This window comes from Garra rufa, chromosome 11 (assembly GCF_049309525.1).
Source record: "Garra rufa chromosome 11, GarRuf1.0, whole genome shotgun sequence".
In the NCBI taxonomy this organism is placed as follows: domain Eukaryota; kingdom Metazoa; phylum Chordata; class Actinopteri; order Cypriniformes; family Cyprinidae; genus Garra; species Garra rufa.
Window position 1 is genome coordinate 33487841 of NC_133371.1, and position 18172 is coordinate 33506012.

Genomic DNA, 18172 nt, shown 5'->3' on the forward strand with positions numbered 1-18172 from the left:
CTCACAGATACTATAACATTAGAAAAGATGTCTATTTCAAATAATAGTTCGTTTCCACAAAAATATTAAGCAGCAAAACTGTTTTGAACATTAACAGTCACAAAAAAATGTTTCTTGAGAACCAAATCAGCATATTAGAATGATTTCTGAAGCATCACATGACATTGTTTAGTATTTGCAATCCATATTAATGCTGGATGTCTGCATTATTATGGATTTTTGTTAACTGTGCACTGAACTGTTCTAGTACAGTGTTGCCATGTCCATTTAAATAGCATTTGAGATCCACTGCTTGTGTGTAAATCTGAACTCTGTACACAGATCTGATAACAGGTGCTTCGTCTCAACTATCAGATGCATTGTAAAACTTCTATAAAATGATCTTACCTTTAGATAATCTCAATCATAGATTCTACACTCTTAAAATAAAGGTTTGTTATTGGCATCAGTGGTTCTACGAAGTACCTTGAACATCCATGGAACCTTTCAAATGCAGAAAATGTTCTTTAGATTTTTAAAATGCTCTTCAAAATGGTTCTTTTAGGAACTGTTCACTGAAAGGTTCTTTGGGGAACCAAAAATGGTTCTTCTATGGCATCACTGCGAAAACACCCATTTGGAACCTTTATTTTTAAGCGTGTAAATGCCTCAAAAATAATTGCTTTCATTGTTTCATATAATCTAACCCTCCAAACCTCAGTTAAAAGGCCAAGAGAATCACTAATGTTATTAACATCCAGAGTCAAACTAACCACTGTAATACCAAATATAAATTCTTTATTATTTTCTGTACAACTTTATATAAGGCGAGCACAAACATGCTAGTCACATCTGCAACATAAAATACACAATAAAAATTATTATTACTATTTAAGAGTTATGACTAGCGTTTAGGTCTTTGTAGAAGGTGACACAAACAGATTCCAACATACACATGATTGTCTGATTATGAGACGACAATGTTTCCAGTTTTATATCGTTCATTGAAGTAATTGTGATTTTGAATTATAAAAAAACTATGAAATTGTTTAAAGGCACTTTATCTTTCCAGTTATCCCAGCACAGACTAAAGTCCACATTATTACAGCAATACTCCAGTACAATTAAAATGTGAGGGAGTTAATACTTGACACTTAAAAAAAAAAAAAAAAAGTTAGACAGCCTTTCAAAGACAGTCTGAGACATCTGACGTGAGTCCTCATACACACAAAGTTAATGATTTTCCAACACACTTTCTAAATGTCCTCTCTGTCTATAAGATCTAAACAAGAAAACACTTACGAAATGACGTTCAAGTCTGTAGGATCTAACTGGACAACTGTCATGTCATGATGTAAAGTGTGATATCACCATGAGTGTAGTGTTGTTCATGGTGTGAACATCAGCATCTGTGTGAGTGTGTGTGGAGAGGTGCGATGAGTCTGTCCTCAGTGCGCAGGGGCGATTTGATGGTTCATCTGTGATGGTCCCAGGAAGCCCAGTCTCTGTTTAGTCTTCCTTTGCTCTGTCATCTGTACATGTGCAGAAACACACACACAGGAAGCCAATTTAGTAACATCTTAAAATTAGAGCCTAAAAATGATCCCACAAAGCTCCGACAAGAAGTAATTCTGTTTAGTGCCAAAACTATTTAAGGATTAGTTCACATTTGAATCATCCAAAAAATGAATATTCGGCTTTGGGAAATAGAGAAAACACTACCAGTATACGTCACTTTCAAAGTGTGATTATAATAAAATTTTAAAATTAAAATATGAGTATAATTCTATCCTGAATAGACAAATAAGTAACCTTCTCCTCAAACTTAAACAGAACAATTTTGAGCTGGGGGATAAACCTGGAAGGTTGCTTGCAAGACAGTTGAGGGGAGAACAAGCCAAGAAGGCAATTCATATGATAAAATCAAAAACGGGCAGTTTAAGAACTAATCCAAAGGAAATAAATGAGTGTTTTAGGGAATTTTATTCTGAATTATATACCTCTAAAGTTAAAGATACAGAATCTAATTATGATAGTTTTTTTTTCAAAATTAAGTCTTCCAAAACTAAGTGAATCTTCTAGGTCTGAGCTAGAATCTGAACTCTCAACTGAAGAATTATTAAAGGCAATTCATGCTTTTCCATCAGGAAAAGCTGCTGGTCCGAATGGGTTCCACTGTGAATTTTTTTAAGCTTTCAGTAAGAGACTGGGCCCTTATATGCTTCTAACATTCAATCCAGAAGAATACACTTCCTGATTCTTTATATGATGCAAATATCTGTTTAGTTTTGAAAAAAGGGAAACCTGAGATCGATCCAGCTAATTATAGACCCATTGGCCTCCTAAATTTTGATCAAAAAGTGTTGACTAAAATATTGGCATCCAGGTTAGCACAACACATCACAACAATTATTCATCCTGACCAAACTGGATTTATTCCAGGAAGGTTTTCAATCAGTAATGTCCGCCTACTACTTAATATTTTATATTCAAATTGTCAGTTAGCTAACAATTCTGCTGCTGTTATTTCACTAGATGCTCAAAAAGCCTTCGATCAGATTGAATGGCCATACATGTTTAAAGCACTAAAACAGTTTGGATTTGGGGATAGATTTATCAACTGGATAAAAATTGTTTATCTCCGTCCTGACCAATGGTATAAGATGCAGCTCTTTTGAACTTCAGCGGGGTGTACGACAGGGTGATCCCTTATCACCTCTTCTTTTTAATATTGCACTTGAGCCATTAGCTGTGGGAATCAGAACCCATCCACATATTCATGGTATCACTTTGGGCAATACTGAAAGTTTGATCAGTTTATATGCTGACGATCTTTTATTATATGTTATGGATCCTGTTGTTTCCGTCCCTAAAATTTTAAATTACATTGACACGATACCTTTTCGGATAATATACCATTTAAAATAGTGAAGGATCACTTCACATATCTTGGCCTGAAAATTTCAAAGAACCCCAAAGATTTGTTTAGATTCAATTTTTCAGACATGATTAACAGTCAAATTTAACATTGAAAGCTGGAAACTGCTCCCTCTATCATTAATTGGCCGTGTGAATGTGATAAAGATGGTTGTTCTTCCTAAGTTTTTCTATCTCTTCCAAAATCTTCCGATTTACTTACCAGCGACTTTTTTTTTAAACAGCTTGATTCAGTTATTCTTTCATTTGTATGGAACTATAAAACACCTCGCATAGCAAAAGCCCACTTACAAAAACCTACTGATTGTGGAGGTCTTGGTCTGCCCATTTTTAAGCATTATTATTGGGCAGCAAATGCCAGGGCTCTCACTTTTTTTGGCAGAGGGATGTCCTGGATGATATGACATCTGAGACCTCTCCATTATGGGTTTGTGCAGAGGCTTTGTCGGTATCGGAGTCCTCTCTCCCAGCTTTGCTTTTTACGGATTGTAAATCTATCAGTAAACTAGAATGCAGTAATTTTGTGTTGAAAAATTCTTTGAAGATTTTGAACCAGATAAATAAATCTTATAATTCACCAAAAGTCTCCGCCAATACACCAATATCATGCAATCACTCGTTTAAGCCTTCTCAGATTGATGGTGCTTTTTCAGGATGGAGGAAAAAAGGTTTATGCTGTATAAGAGATCTATATATAGATGGTCATTTTGCATCTTTTTCAAAACTTAAAAGTAAGTTTACACTCCCACAGTCTCACTTTTTACGTTATTTGCAAATGAGAAATTATGTAAAGGAAAATATTCCACAATTTATAAATAAACCTGAAAATCATACTATTCACAATCTCTATCCTGAAACCAAACATTTGGTATCTTGCTTTATTCGTGTCTATGCAACAGCGGTATGTACTAAGCGCCTTGAAGCAGTCTGGTCTACTGAATTGAATGATGAAGTGACTGATGAGATCTGGAAAGAAGTCTTGTTGAGAATAAAGAGTTGTTCGGTAAATTCGAGATATAAATTAATTCAGTTCAAAGTTACACATCGTCTTCATTATTCTAAACTAGATTAAATAAAATATTTCCCTCTATATCTTCTCAATGTGGTCGATGCAGTAGGGAGGAGGGGACACTGGCCATTTATTTTGGTTTTGACCTATTCTGTATGTTTTCTGGTCTAACATTTTTTAAATGTTTTCTAGTGCTTACAAAATTTATATTCAACCTGACCACAATCTGGCTATTTTTGGCTATTCTGTTGTAATGGATGCTCTTCCTCGTTCTCATCAACATGCTCTAAAGGTAGGCATGATTGCAGCCAAAAAAGCTATATTACTCAATTGGAAATCTTCACAAGCTCCTTGTTTTCAGAGATGGTTGAACGATGGTTGAAACGGAACAGTTACGTTTTAGCGAGCTTTCCACAAAGGAAAAATTTGAGGCCACGTGGGGACCTTTCTTGAGATTCTTGGAAAAAAAAAAAATTTGTATTCTGTAAACCCCCCTTCTAATTTGTTTATGCATATATATACACATTTCTGTACTGTTGTACTTATAAAACAATTGTGAATATTGTCATTTATGTTTTTGTATATATATCGAGATATATATATTTAAATATTCTGTTGTATATTTGTTAATTGAGGCTGTCCAGTTTTTTTTATTATTATTTTTAATTTTTTTCTCTTGCAGTTGTATTTTCATGTGCATTTGTGTTTGTTAAACGTCTAAAACTTAAATAAAATATTACAAGGATTAGTTCACTCCAGAATTATAAAAATCCAGATAATTTACTCACATGTCATCTGAGATGTCTTTCTTTCTTCAGTATAAAAAGAAATGAAGGTTTTTGAGGAAAAAATTCCAGCATTTTTTTTTTTTCATATAGTGGACTTAAATGGGGATCAATGGGCTGAAGGTCCAAATTGCAGTTTTAATGCAGCTTCAAAGGGTTCTACACAAAACCTAGCCGAGGAATAAGGGTCTTATCGCGAAATGATCAGTCATCAGTCAAATTTAAATACTTTTTAACCACAAATGCACATCTTGCACTAGCTTTGACTCCACGTATTATGTAGTCAATCAGAAAGGTCACGCGTGACGTAGGCGGAAGTATCAACCAGCGTTAATTTCGTTTTTTTTTTTTACATTTTTTCACTGACGAAATGAGACGACAACAAAACAAAAACTAGTTTTGAATGACAAAAACCATGACGAAAATCTGACATTTTCGTCAACTAATAAAAACTAGATGAAAATTTTAGGGAGGGACTATTTTTGGAAGAGATTCATTTAGAACAAATCTGCTGCATGGTTAGGAGGTTAGATACATACATATGAACAGAATTATATTATGTATTATATACTGTTCTATCTGCCAACACAAAACAGCTAGCATACATTTGCTGCACGTCTCATAAAATGTTCAAAAATGTCACTATCTTGCAGTAAGAGAAGAGCAGACATATGGAGAAATTTGACGACGCAAAATACTCAATTTGGTTTGGTTTTCTGAGAAATACACACAAAATTATGGTGAATTGTCTAGATAAGACCCTTAATTCCTTGTCTGGGATTGTGTAGAACCATCTGTAGCTGCATTAAAACTGCAAATTGGACCTTCATCCTGTTGGCTCCCATTGAGGTCCACTATATGGAGAAAAATCCTTGAATGTTTTCCTCAACAACCTCAATTTCTCTTCGAATGAAGAAAAGACATGAACATCTTAGATGACATGGGATGAGTAAATGATCAGGAACTTGTAATTCAGGAGTGAACTAATCCTTTTTGGGTAATGGTAAGTTTCCTTATTACACAGTGAAAAAATGTAACAGATCTAATGAGATATTTCCTATAATTTTACAGTAAAATACTGTTTTAAGAAGTGAATGTCAGTGATAGGAATGTAACGATAATATCATGGTACTGCAATAGCAAAACTGTCTCTATATTATCGTGGTAACGTGACGATATGAAACAATATAGTCTTCTGGGCAAAAAGTGTAAATTTAAAACAAAATTCTAACACAAAAGGTCTTTAAAGTTGTGTTTTAGGCCATTATGCTTTGGTACAGTATCTGTCAGATGAACTAAAACCGAAAGCATGATATGGCTTATTTTCGCTGTGTGTTTCAAAGTGAAGTGCACACTACGTTCAGGCTTTCAGCTAGTAATCCAGTGTTTTCCGCACCTCAGAACGGCTCTGTTCAATGTCAATGAATGCAGTGAACTCGTTTATTGCATGTGCTGTGAGTTTAGCGCGCATTTGGGAACACAATGTCCACCAGTTATGGTTTATTTTCGCGGCAGATGGTTACAGCATTTCTGTAGGCCCGTAAGCATTTCTGTAAGCCTGTTTTCCTTTAAAATAAAAGCTCTACTGCCGTTTCCATCAAAATAAAAGCTTAAAAGTGCAGTATTAATTGCTGACAGCTACTGGTTTAAATGGGTAACGTTTCTGCAGTCCAAAATATCTCTTTTAAGTGTAGAAATTAAGAAAGGAGTAATTTCCCTACTGTAGTGTAAAGCAAAAATAATATACCTATGAAATATTAATTTTCATTTATTTTACAGTGCAACTGTTTAACAATATGGCTATTTCTGTCATAGAACTAAACAATTGTTATAATTATATTCTAATTTGCTTGACATCCTAAAACACCAATGTGAATGTGAATGTAAATGTGATTTAGAATGAGACAGTGTACCACAACTAAAAAGAGGGTTGAGTCCTCTTTAAAGTTCAGATACAAGTTCTAAATTCACTGCATTTTTTCTGACTTAAGTTTTCTTAGTTACGAACATGGGTTGGATCTCTTAATTTTAAACTCTCAAAGTGCGTTAGATCGAATAATTTTAACTTTAAAATGTACAAAATGTTCATATTTTCCCACAATTCTTCATTTGTCTTTTTTTTTTTTTAAATATCACAATAAATATCATACCGTGGACTTGATAACGCAATATTATCATATTGCGAGATTTTGATATCATTACATCCCTAGTCAATGACAAAAACTTGTTTGGTAACCAACATTCTTTAAAATATCGTATGTTTCATAGATGAAAAACAGTGTGGAACAACATATGGATGACAACTTTCTTTTCTGAACAACCTCCTATTCAAAACAACCTCTTATTTCATGGGTCACTTTTGTTCTTTTCTCAAACGCACTGGGTTTGAACTGACATGTGTCTTTTTTTGACCTTGTGGCCGTTCCAGACAAAGAGAAGGAACTTCCAAGTAAACAGTTCTAGCAAGAAAACGGAGGTGGAACACAGTGTGCTACACTGAATCAGAGAGAGCCTGTTTGTCTGAACACATGACAAGTTCGGATTTCGCCTACCGCATCTGAGCTGGATCTCAGCCTGGCTCAAGCTGAGAGGTGAGGAGGATCTGTTTAATTAGGCCTGGCTGTCGGAGAAGAAATCACTTTAATAAGTTATTTAACATCCAGCACCGCCAGGAGAATTACAGTAATCCTGCTCCTCGTGACCGGCAGGAATCAGAAGGACCCGCTGGAGGATGTGAGGGGCACCACTGCGTGGTTAACAGTTCTGGTTCGATTGTTTAAGGCTCACTGGTTTGGACCAATGCCGATTCTCAATGACTGTGCAGTTCCTGTGTGTTTACAGTTCAACTCTAAAGTCTAAGGTCAAACAAACATGCAGACACTTAAAAAAAGCGAGCCATGGGGCAGCAATTTCTTCTCCAGCGTCATCCCATTACAACCCAAAGCTCTCTCCTCTCTCCCTGTGTCATGTGAATTGGTTAAACTGTTTGTGTGGAATCACATGTGGGCCAGGCAGGTGATGGCAGTGATCCGACACAGCGGAGCACAGCCGGAACATCCACATCGCCCCGGGGCGCCACCCCACCCCTACTCTGACGCACTTCCACAGCAGGGCCTAATAGTAAACACTTCAGAGGCCCCGTGACGAAAAAGACTGTTTTGTGCTCTGTGTAACCGGACTGTCCCATTGGATGGTATGCTGTATGTTACCTGTTCTTTTAGCTCAGACAGCTGGCCAGACAGCTGAGCCACGAGATTGACGGTGGTGTCCAGCCTCTCCTGTAGCAATCTGATCTCGTTCTGTTCGCTCTCTCCCTCTGAGCTTACTAAAGACATGGCCCGCATCCGTGGAAACCAGTCCAGATTCTTCTCCTGACGGAAAGAGGAAGATGTGAATGTCACTTGGAGAACTTCCCAAACATCTGAAATAGCATTTAACTATTATGCAATAAACATTATTTAGACACACTGGGTTTTTACATTATTATTAAATTCAGTAAGCTTTTTTTTATTAGAAATTAATACCTTTATTTAGCAAGGATGATTAAAAGTGACAGCTTTTTTGTGACAACATTTTTACTTTTACTTACAAATCACAGTTTCTGCTGCTTAAAATATGAATGAACACAACTTTAACATCAATAATAATAAGAAATCAGCATATTAGAATGATCTCTGAAGGATCATGTGACACTGATGACTGGAGTTAATGGTTGCTGAAAATTCAGTTTTGCCATAACAGAAATAAAGAAAGTTCATTTAAATAGAAAACAGACATTTTAAATGGTAATAATATTTCACAATATTAAAATTGTTTCTGTATTTTTGATTAAATAAATGCAGCCTTGGTCGAGAACAACAGACTTCTTACAACTCAATAATAAAAAAAAAATTTATCTTACAAATCAAAATTTTTTAACAGCAGTGTACCTTTATCCTATTTACAGATTTTAAAATAAAAGTAACTAATACCTTTATTTAGCAAGGACGCAAGCTTATCAAAAGACAGCAGACCTTTGCAAGATTATAATTTGTAAAAATATTTTTTATTTCAATTAATTTGAAGTAAATACTGTTCTTTAGAAATTTATATTCAACAACAACAACAACAACAACAACAACAACAACAACAATAAAAAACTCTATATTCTTTTAATTAATCACAGTTTCTGCTGCTTAAAATATATAGCAACACAACTGTTTTCAAAATTGATAATAATAAGAAATGTTTCTTGAGCAGAAATTCAGTACATTAGAATGATTTATGAAGGATCATGTGACACTGAAGACTGGAGTAATGGTGGCTAAAAATCACAGAACTAAATACAAGTTACAAATATATTAAGATAAAAAAAATCTGCCATTTTAAATTGTAAAGTTATTTCACAATATTAAAATTTTTACTGCAGTTTTGATTTAATAAATGCAGCCTTGGTGAAAACAAAAGACTTCTTTTGAACTGCAGTGAACCTTTATACTGCTTTACTGATTTTTTTTTTTTTAAAGAAATTAATACATTTATATAGCAAGAATGCAAGTTGATCAAATTTTATTAAAAAAAAATGTAATAATTGCTGTGTCTTTGAACTTTATATTCATCAAAAAACTATATTATTTAAAAAAAGAAAAACATTTTTTTTTCCATTTTAACTTAATCACAGTTTCTGCTGCTTAAAATATTTAGCAACAGAGCTGTTTTCAACATTGATAGATACAGAAATAAATACAATTTTTAAGCAGATTAAAGATAGATAATAACCATTTTAAATTGCAAAAATATTTTACAAAATTAAAATTTCTACTGTATTTATAATTAAATAAATGCAGCCTTGGTGAGAACAAAAGACTTCTTTCAAAAACATTATTGAATTTTTACAAACACAAAATTTAAATTTAAAAGTATATTAAAATAGAAATCAGCCATTTTAAATTGTAATAACATTTCACAACATTACAATTTTACTGTATTTTTTAATTAACTAAATGCAGCCTTGATGAGAACAAGACACTTCTTTTAAAAGCATTATAAAATCTTGCAAACCCCAAACTTTTGAACAGTAGTGTACCGTTATCCTTTTTACAGTTTTTTTTTTTTTTTTTTTTTACATAAATTAATACCTTATTTTACAAGGATGCAAACTGATCAGCAATGACATTAGAAAAAAACTATATTCTTCAAATGAATCAGTTTCAATTTTTACTTAAGCTCCGTTTCTGCTGCTTAAAAAATTAAGCAACATAACGGTTTTCAACATTGATAAGAAATATAGTAAGAAATGTAATTTGTGACATTAAGGAGTAATGGCTGCTAAAAAATTCAGCTTTGCCATTACAGAAAAAAAAAATCTATTTTAAAAGTATATCAAAATAGAAAACAGCCATTTTAAATTGTAAAAATATTTCACAATATTACCATTTTTACGTCATTTTGGTTTAAATAAATGCAGCCTTGGCGAGAAAAATAGACTTCTTTTCATTTCAACTTTTATTCTTTTTACTGATTTTAAAGCAGAAAATGGAGAATATAATGAAACAAATACTTTCATAACCAAGAAAGCTGAAAAAGTAACTAATGGGTCAAGTGCAGCTCTTAACAGATATATTCAACATATAATTAAGCTCAATATCTACAAAACAATAACAGTCCTCTCAGAGAAACAGAGACCTACAGATTATACATAATAAAAGGAACACCGCTCACAGCAGGTGATCTGAAGTATGAGAGCAACTGTCTTCAAAATAATTGCTGAATGTAGTGAATGAGTTACAAAAGCAGATTTAATAGCTCTAGGATTTAACGACACTACTTACTGAAGGATGTTTTACCCTGCTAACAATTTTAGACTTTACAGTACAAGAGTTTTGTTGCATAACAGCTGCTGTTAAAGATCTCAAAGACTGTACTGTAGCACACTAAAGCACAGCATGTTGCCACCAAGAATCTACCTCTCTAAAAAGCAGTGAAAAAATGGTAGGCCTCAAAAATGGGTCACATATGTCTTTTATGCTCACCAGAGATGCGTTTATTGGTTGTGAAATATTATTAGAACTGAACACAACTGTTTTTGAGTTTAATACATTTCAAATGTAATTTATTCCTGTGATGCAAAGCTGAATTTTTAGCAGCCATTACTCCAGTGTCACATGATCCTTCAGAAATCATTCAAGCATTCAAAGCTGAGGCAAATAGAGGTAAATCTTGACACTGTAAACGCCTGGATGCAAAGATAGCTCTAGAAACAGGAAGTAGTCATGCAAATGAACCGCAGTCAGAGTTTTTTTCGTGTTTTAGATAATAACAGTGAGTCATTCTGTTTGTAAAGTGTGTGTGCCCACACAGCAGCTCGCGTACAAGATATTTGTTTGCGTTCCACAATTTGCAGTGTGTGAGTGTGTGTGTGATTAGTGTGTATATATGAGTTTATGTTGTCTGGGGTGTGTGTCGTGTGTGAGATAAGGAGGGGGTAACAGTGCGGTGGCTCATCAAAGCAGTTATGTAAGGTGCTTTTCACAGTCAGCCTGACAGGAGCGCTGCAAGGTGCGCAGAGAGTTCCAGGATATGTTTAGAGGTGGGAAAAGACTGCCTTCCCTTACACAACCATGAAACACACACTCACAAGGTGACACACCCGGGCACGCGCATCTTCTCATTTGAACACAGTGCTTTTCTCTGCTACACAATAGGGAATGAGGCTTTCCAAGAAAAACACACTGGATAAACACCCTGCTCTTCTAAGAAACAGGCACATGAACAAGGTCAAGCTCACTTTCACACCAAATCGGGACAAAGCAACTCTATCTCGCTGGAAAAGAGCGGCCCGGTTTTGGAAAAATAGGAAGAAAGGGAAAATTAGAATTAAGAATAAATTGCTTCTAATTGGTTCCAGGGAATGGTGCATTACCTAAATCTGAAAAACATTAAAGCAAGTGGGAAAACATAGGTGAAGTGAGGACGGGTGAACAGAGACTGGATTGTGAGGGGTTGAGTCTCATGAACTACCCCATTTTTCATATAAAGGGGCAGAGAAAAACAAACCAGAAAACATCACGGTTATGACCAGCCAGTGGGGACACGAGACCTGGACATCGAGCGGGTCAGGGTCAACTGATCGTAACCTACCATAAAATTACATATGTGACCCTGGACCACAAAACCAGTCTTAAGTCGCTGGGGTATATTTGTAGCAATAGGCAAAAATTAGGGATGTAACGGTATCAAAACTTCACGGTACGGTAATACCTCGATATGAATGTCACGGTACGGTATTTATTGAATCATTTACAGGAAAAACAAAACTAATGAAGAGACTCGAAAAAAGTGCCAGAAGTGCTTATTAAACAGTTTACATGAACACTGAACATATCAATGGCATACAAATTAGCCATCTATCACTTTGAAACAGGAACTTCAATTTTAATAACAAAAAAATTATTAAACCATGTAAAAAAAAAAAAAGTTTCAATTTAGTATTCTTGAAAACTCAGAAAAAATAAAAATAGCAGCCTACTTATTGCAGCTGGCCCATGTGCTGAATGAGTATTTGAGAACACTCCCCTCATTCACTCACTCACTCACACACACACACACACACACACACACACACACACACACACACACACACACATGTTGGGTTTACATGTTTTATGGGGACATTCCATAGGCGTAATGGTTTTTATACTGTACAAACCGTACTTTCTATCGCCCTACACCTACCCTACACCTAAACCTAGCCCTCACAGGAGATTGTGCACACTTTTACTTCCTCAAAAAAACTCATTGTGCATGATTTATAAACCTGTTTCCTCATGGGGACCTGAGAAATGTCCCCACAAGGTCAAAATCTACTGGTATTCCTATCCTTGTGGGGACATTTGGTCCCCACAACGTGATGAATACCAGGTACACACACACACACACACACACACACACACACACACACACACACACACACACACACACACACTTATTCAGACAGAGACAGGTTTTTTTTAAAGGAAATCTAGCATATTAACATTATCTGGTAAAAGCTGGGATCTCGGGGCATTTACAATGTCCCCTGCAACAGAAAAAAACCCTCTCACTTGGGACCAGAGTATGTGAGCGGAGTGGAGCGGCAACAATTTCCCCTCCGTGCTCTGTGCATTCAATAATCACTCCGCTCCAGCTCCGCTCCGGGTTCACAATTTTCCGCTCCCGCTGCACTCCTCGCTCAATGATATCAGAAACACCGCTCCGCGTCAAAAAAAAATTCAGAAATAATGTTTGAAATATAACGGTCCTGTTCATAACACATATAAAAAAATAGATAAAAAATAAAAAATACAAAAATAAAATAACAGGAGAGTTTGGAACACTAGTGTGCAAACTTTGTTCCTACCACATACCAAGCTAATAACATCAGCAGCATTAAAAGAGTATAATTGCTGCTTTATGCAGTGCAAAGTTTGTAATGAAAATACAATACATTTTACTTATGGATCGCTGCATTTCTTACAGATTTCTGCTCATTCGAAATCGGAAACATTAGGCTACATTTGTTTTAATGCATTAACAGAGTGATTGCGTGTGAATAAGTGCTGTATCTGTTTAAATGATGCTTTCACCTGAAAATATTAAGTATCTAGAAAGAACAAACTTGTGAACTATAATTTATCGCTCATATGATGTCCATTGCCGTCATCACAGCCTTCACATTATTTCTGATTTGAGTGATTCATCTCTATCAAGCGAAATATGTTTAGCATGTGAATTCCTGCTTAATATGCAGTTATATTACGGACAGTTGGCATGAATTGTTCTCATGATGGAGCGGTGGCGGATCGGTCTGGAGCGAGTTAAAACCACGACGCTCCGTCTTTTCAAAAATCCCCTCCTCACTCCATTCAGAATCACAACAGACCGCAAAGGATGATGGCCACGCCTGGGCTGATGGGAATTGTAGTTCCCGATACCTCCCGTTCGCTCCATTCGCATGAGCAAACTTTTCTCAGAAGACCTTTCGTTTTATCGAGTCATGCGACCACGGTAGTATCGAAAAAATTTGCTATTGCGGTACGACGGTATTTACAATACCGTTACATCCCTAGCAAAAATACATTGTATGGGTCAAAATTATTGATTTTTCTTTTATGCCAAAAATCATTAGGAAATTAAGTAAAGATCATGTTTCATGAAGATTTTTTGTAAAATTCCTACTATAAATATATCAAAATGTAATTTTTGATTAGTAATATGCTTTGTTAAGAACTTAATTTGGAGAACTTTAAAGGTGATATTTTCAATATTTAGATTTTTGCACCCTCAGATTCCAGATTTCAAATAGATGTATCTCGGCCAAATATTGTCCTATCCTAACAAACCATATATCAATAGAAAGCTTATTTATTGAGCTTTCATATGATGTACACATCTCAGTTTTGTAAAAATTTACCTTATGACTGGTTTTGTGGTCCGCGGTCACATATGATTAACAAACACTCAACATTCAGTGATAAGGGGTTTTCCACTGCCACATAAGCACAAGGCAAGACAAATGTTCATTTATTAAAGAGCAGGTCATATGGTGTTTTAAAGTGTCCTAATATTGTGTTGGAGTCCCCTACAACAAGTTTAAATCAATGTAATTTTCTCAGAATATACATCTGTAAACTCCTCTCTTCTATAAGCCTACTTTGCTCTGATTGGTCAGCTGGCCAAGTCTATTGTGATTGGCACAGAGACGAGTACTTGAACAAGTTAGCGAGCGCTACTATCAGTTTTGCCAAGTCTGCAGTTGTTTTTGATGTCTGTGGGCTGAAGTGACCCCAATAACGTCATATTTAGCTCTTGGAATGCAAATTCACAAGTGGAAATCCCACCCAAAAAAAAAAAAAACGTCTATTTTATACCCCGGAACACGGTTTTTCACACGGGATTGGGCTAGTTTAAAGCTAATTTTGAGTAGCAATTGGGCAGGTTTTGTTGTAAAAACCTGGCAACCCTGACTATACAGTCTATACTTCTATGGTGTCCTGAGTTTGAACTTCCAAAAATCAGTTTAAACGTGGCTTCAAATGATCCCAAATATGGCTGTAAACGATCCCAGCCAAGGAAGAAGGGTCTTATCTAGCAAAATGATCAGCTATTTATTTTTTTTTTTTTACTATAATTTATATACTTTTTACCTCAAATGCTAGTCGTGTCTTGTTCTTTCCTTGAACTTAGTTTTTTTCCAGGTTTAAGACAGTCGGTATGTCGGATTATCGAAAAACTCCCATCTTAATTTCTTTACAACTGAAGAAAGAAAGACATGAACAGCTTCACTCTCAAAAAGGATGTGTTAATTTTTAACACATTGTTTGTGTTATGTCTATTTTAGCACTTTTTGTGTTAAATGTGCGTTAAAAATGAAAAAGAAAAAAGAAAATATCCAACACAGTGTGTCCAACACAATATGTGCTAAATATCATCCAATCACATTGCTGCTTGCGTCACAGCAAATTTCCTTGTGCTTCAAGTTTTCATCGTCAGGACATAACTTCGATGTGTGAAGGTAAGAAATGTTTGTATTTGCCATTATACGTTTTTAAAATGTCTTTTGTGATTGTTTGTAGACGGTCGAGGGGCATTTGGCACATATACGTGGTAGCCGGAAAACTGCCTCACGAATGGCGACGTGAGCTGGGCCTGCACCCGCGCCTGCTGCACATCTCGACGGTGGGAGCTTATTTTAACAAGCTTTATAGTTTCTTTTGTTAGATTTATTGTAAACAGAATTGCTTTTATTTAATCATTGACACGTTGTAGCGCTTCACATGAGGAAACGCATGCCGTTCGTATATAGGAAATTAATATTTTTATTCAGCAAGGATGCAACTGATAAAAAGTGACAGTAAAGACACGTATAATGTTATTTTTCATTTAAAATAAATTCAGTTCTTTCCGATTTACTATTCATTAAAGGATCCTGAAAAAAAACACATCTGTTTCCACAAAAATATTAGGCAGCACAGCGGTTTTTAACATTGATACTAATATGGAATGTGCCTTGAGTTTCAAATCAGCATATTAGAATGATTTATGAATTTTTTTTTTTGTTAAGATTTATTTTTGCCTTTATAGTGCCTTTATCGCCAGGAGTGCAACGGCACTGCCCACAAGGCTATCAACGCCGACATATTATGATTTCTGAAGGATCATGTGACACTAAAGACTGGAGTAATGATGCTGAAAATTCAGTTTTGCCATTACAGAAATAAATTTCTATAAAATATATTAACATGGAAAAAGACTTTTTTCAAAAGCTCCAAACCACTGAATGGTATTGTATGCAAACAACCAAATTAAGTGAAATTAGCTTGCAACTATGATAAATAAAATATTTTTACATCATTGAAATTACACTAATCACAAATAGCACCTTATAACACCTCACAAACGTACATACACGCATGTACGCTTCTGCACATTAATGCAGCAGCAGACTCATGTGTGGGAAAGGTGTTTGGGCTGTCATTAAAGTGCCATTAAACTTCTTTCCCCAACTGACAGACAGCATAATCGCTGGATCACGTGTCCTCAGCTTTCATCATCATAAAGCTGCTGTTTTGTAATGGAAAGGCTGCCATCAAACCGACTCTGGAAATAGCAGCATGATTGCAATAATCAGTTTGATTAGCATGGCTGGCCGCTGCACACGCACTCCTGCAGTCATCCATTCACACACACATACACACAACCCACGACGCCCAGCTGGGAGAAACGGATCCAGGGGTGAATACGTGACCTTTGAACTTGCATTGATCAAGTCTAGAGGCCGAGGAGTGTTTTTTTTTCTCGTTCCTGCCGACGGTGCATGACGACGGTGTTGCCAAGGAGACGCCTGACTCACTGTGTGATAATGAACGGCGTAGCAGGTGTGTGTGTGTGTGTGTGTGTGTGTGAGAGACAGGAAAGCACGTGTGAGGATAGGCTGAGCTAATAGCAGGCCACTTGAGATGGGTTACATAACAATGCTGTGACTGCTGCAGTACCTGCTCACACTTTTTCCAGCAGCCTGTGAGTGATAATCACACACACGCATACACACACACACACCTGCTTCAATGTAAACTTGCAGATGAAACTCTGCTACGCTCTTCTCTTTGAACACGAGCAGAGAAGATAGGTTTGCAGAGATTTGCATTAGTTGTGTTTTCAGGTGACTGGAGTCCACACACACACACACACACACACACACACACACACACACACACACACACACACACACACACACACACACACACACACACACACACACACACACACACACACACACACACACACACACACACACACACACACACACACACACACTTAATTCAAAAGCCAGACTGTAGTATTTTGCATTCAGTTACTGTTTCCTGCTGCCTGCTATACTACAAAAGCTAAGGATCCTTGTATGAGACAGAACAAAGACTGAGGAAACTAAACAAGTGTTATTTATGCGTCGCCCATGCCTCATCTCTCCCATCTCAGCTTTAATGAGGGCCCTTGTGTTTGCAGCAACTCACAGTAATTAGTTAATACAGTACTAATAGAACTCAATGTGTCATCAGTAGGGCTTCATAGAATCTGGGCTTGCAGAATCCTGCAGGAAGCTCTGTAGATTTCCACTAAATACAAACACCTGTCTAGTGTCTACTAACATGGCGTTTTATTGGTCTGGCTGATAAAATTGGCCAACCTTTGGCCCTTTTGAGCTATCAGCATCTGCCACTAACAGTACAGTTTAATAATGTTATTCAGCAAGGATGCAATAAACTAATCAAAAGTGTAAAGACATATATTTGAAATAAATTTTGTTCTTCATGAACGTTCTATTCAAATAATCTTGAAAAAAAAAAACATGCATCATGATTCTTGAAAAGATATTAAGCAATGCAACTGTTTTCAACACAGATAATAATAATACATTTGTGTTAAATCAATATATTTTAATGATTTCTGAAGGATCATGTAAACAGACTGAAGTAATGGCTGCTGAACATTCAGCTTTGCCATCACAGGAATACATTTTAAATTAAAATTGTGCTTTTTTCATCAGTTGTAATAACATTTCACAATTTATGCATTTTTATTAATATTTTCATTTAAATGCAGCCTTGGTGAGCATACAATTTTTTTTTTTTTTCAAAAAAAAAAAAAAAAAAAAAGTACACCAATATTTTTTTACAATTTCCAAATAACAGATAAATGGTAACCTCATCAACACTTTACAATCATTCAAATTTTCTTCAAATCCCATGCACCCTCCTCATCCTGGCATTCTTTTTATTTAAGCAGTTCCCATGCTATTATTATTATTTTTTTTTTGCCGTAAAATTCATGAAAGTAAATTAGTGCTGTCAATCGATAAAAAAAAAATTATTGATGAACCGCACATTTATTCTGAAATTAATTGCGATTAATCTTAACATTAAAGTTTTTAAACATATTTTAATAT

At 35.6% G+C, this 18172-nt stretch overlaps 1 protein-coding gene across 1 annotated transcript in view; it reads right to left on the reverse strand.

The window, feature by feature from the left end:
* Positions 1–755: 755 nt before the first annotated feature.
* Positions 756–18172, reverse strand: part of itpr2 (inositol 1,4,5-trisphosphate receptor, type 2) — a 166415-nt gene continuing 148998 nt past the window's right edge. Inside the window, exons 61-62 of the mRNA XM_073850186.1 lie at positions 7920–8081; positions 756–1511 (exon numbers count right to left, since the gene is read on the reverse strand). Of these exons, the coding sequence (XP_073706287.1) occupies positions 1428–1511; positions 7920–8081 (246 nt within the window). The 3' untranslated portion in view covers positions 756–1427. The remainder of the gene's footprint in view (positions 1512–7919; positions 8082–18172) is intronic.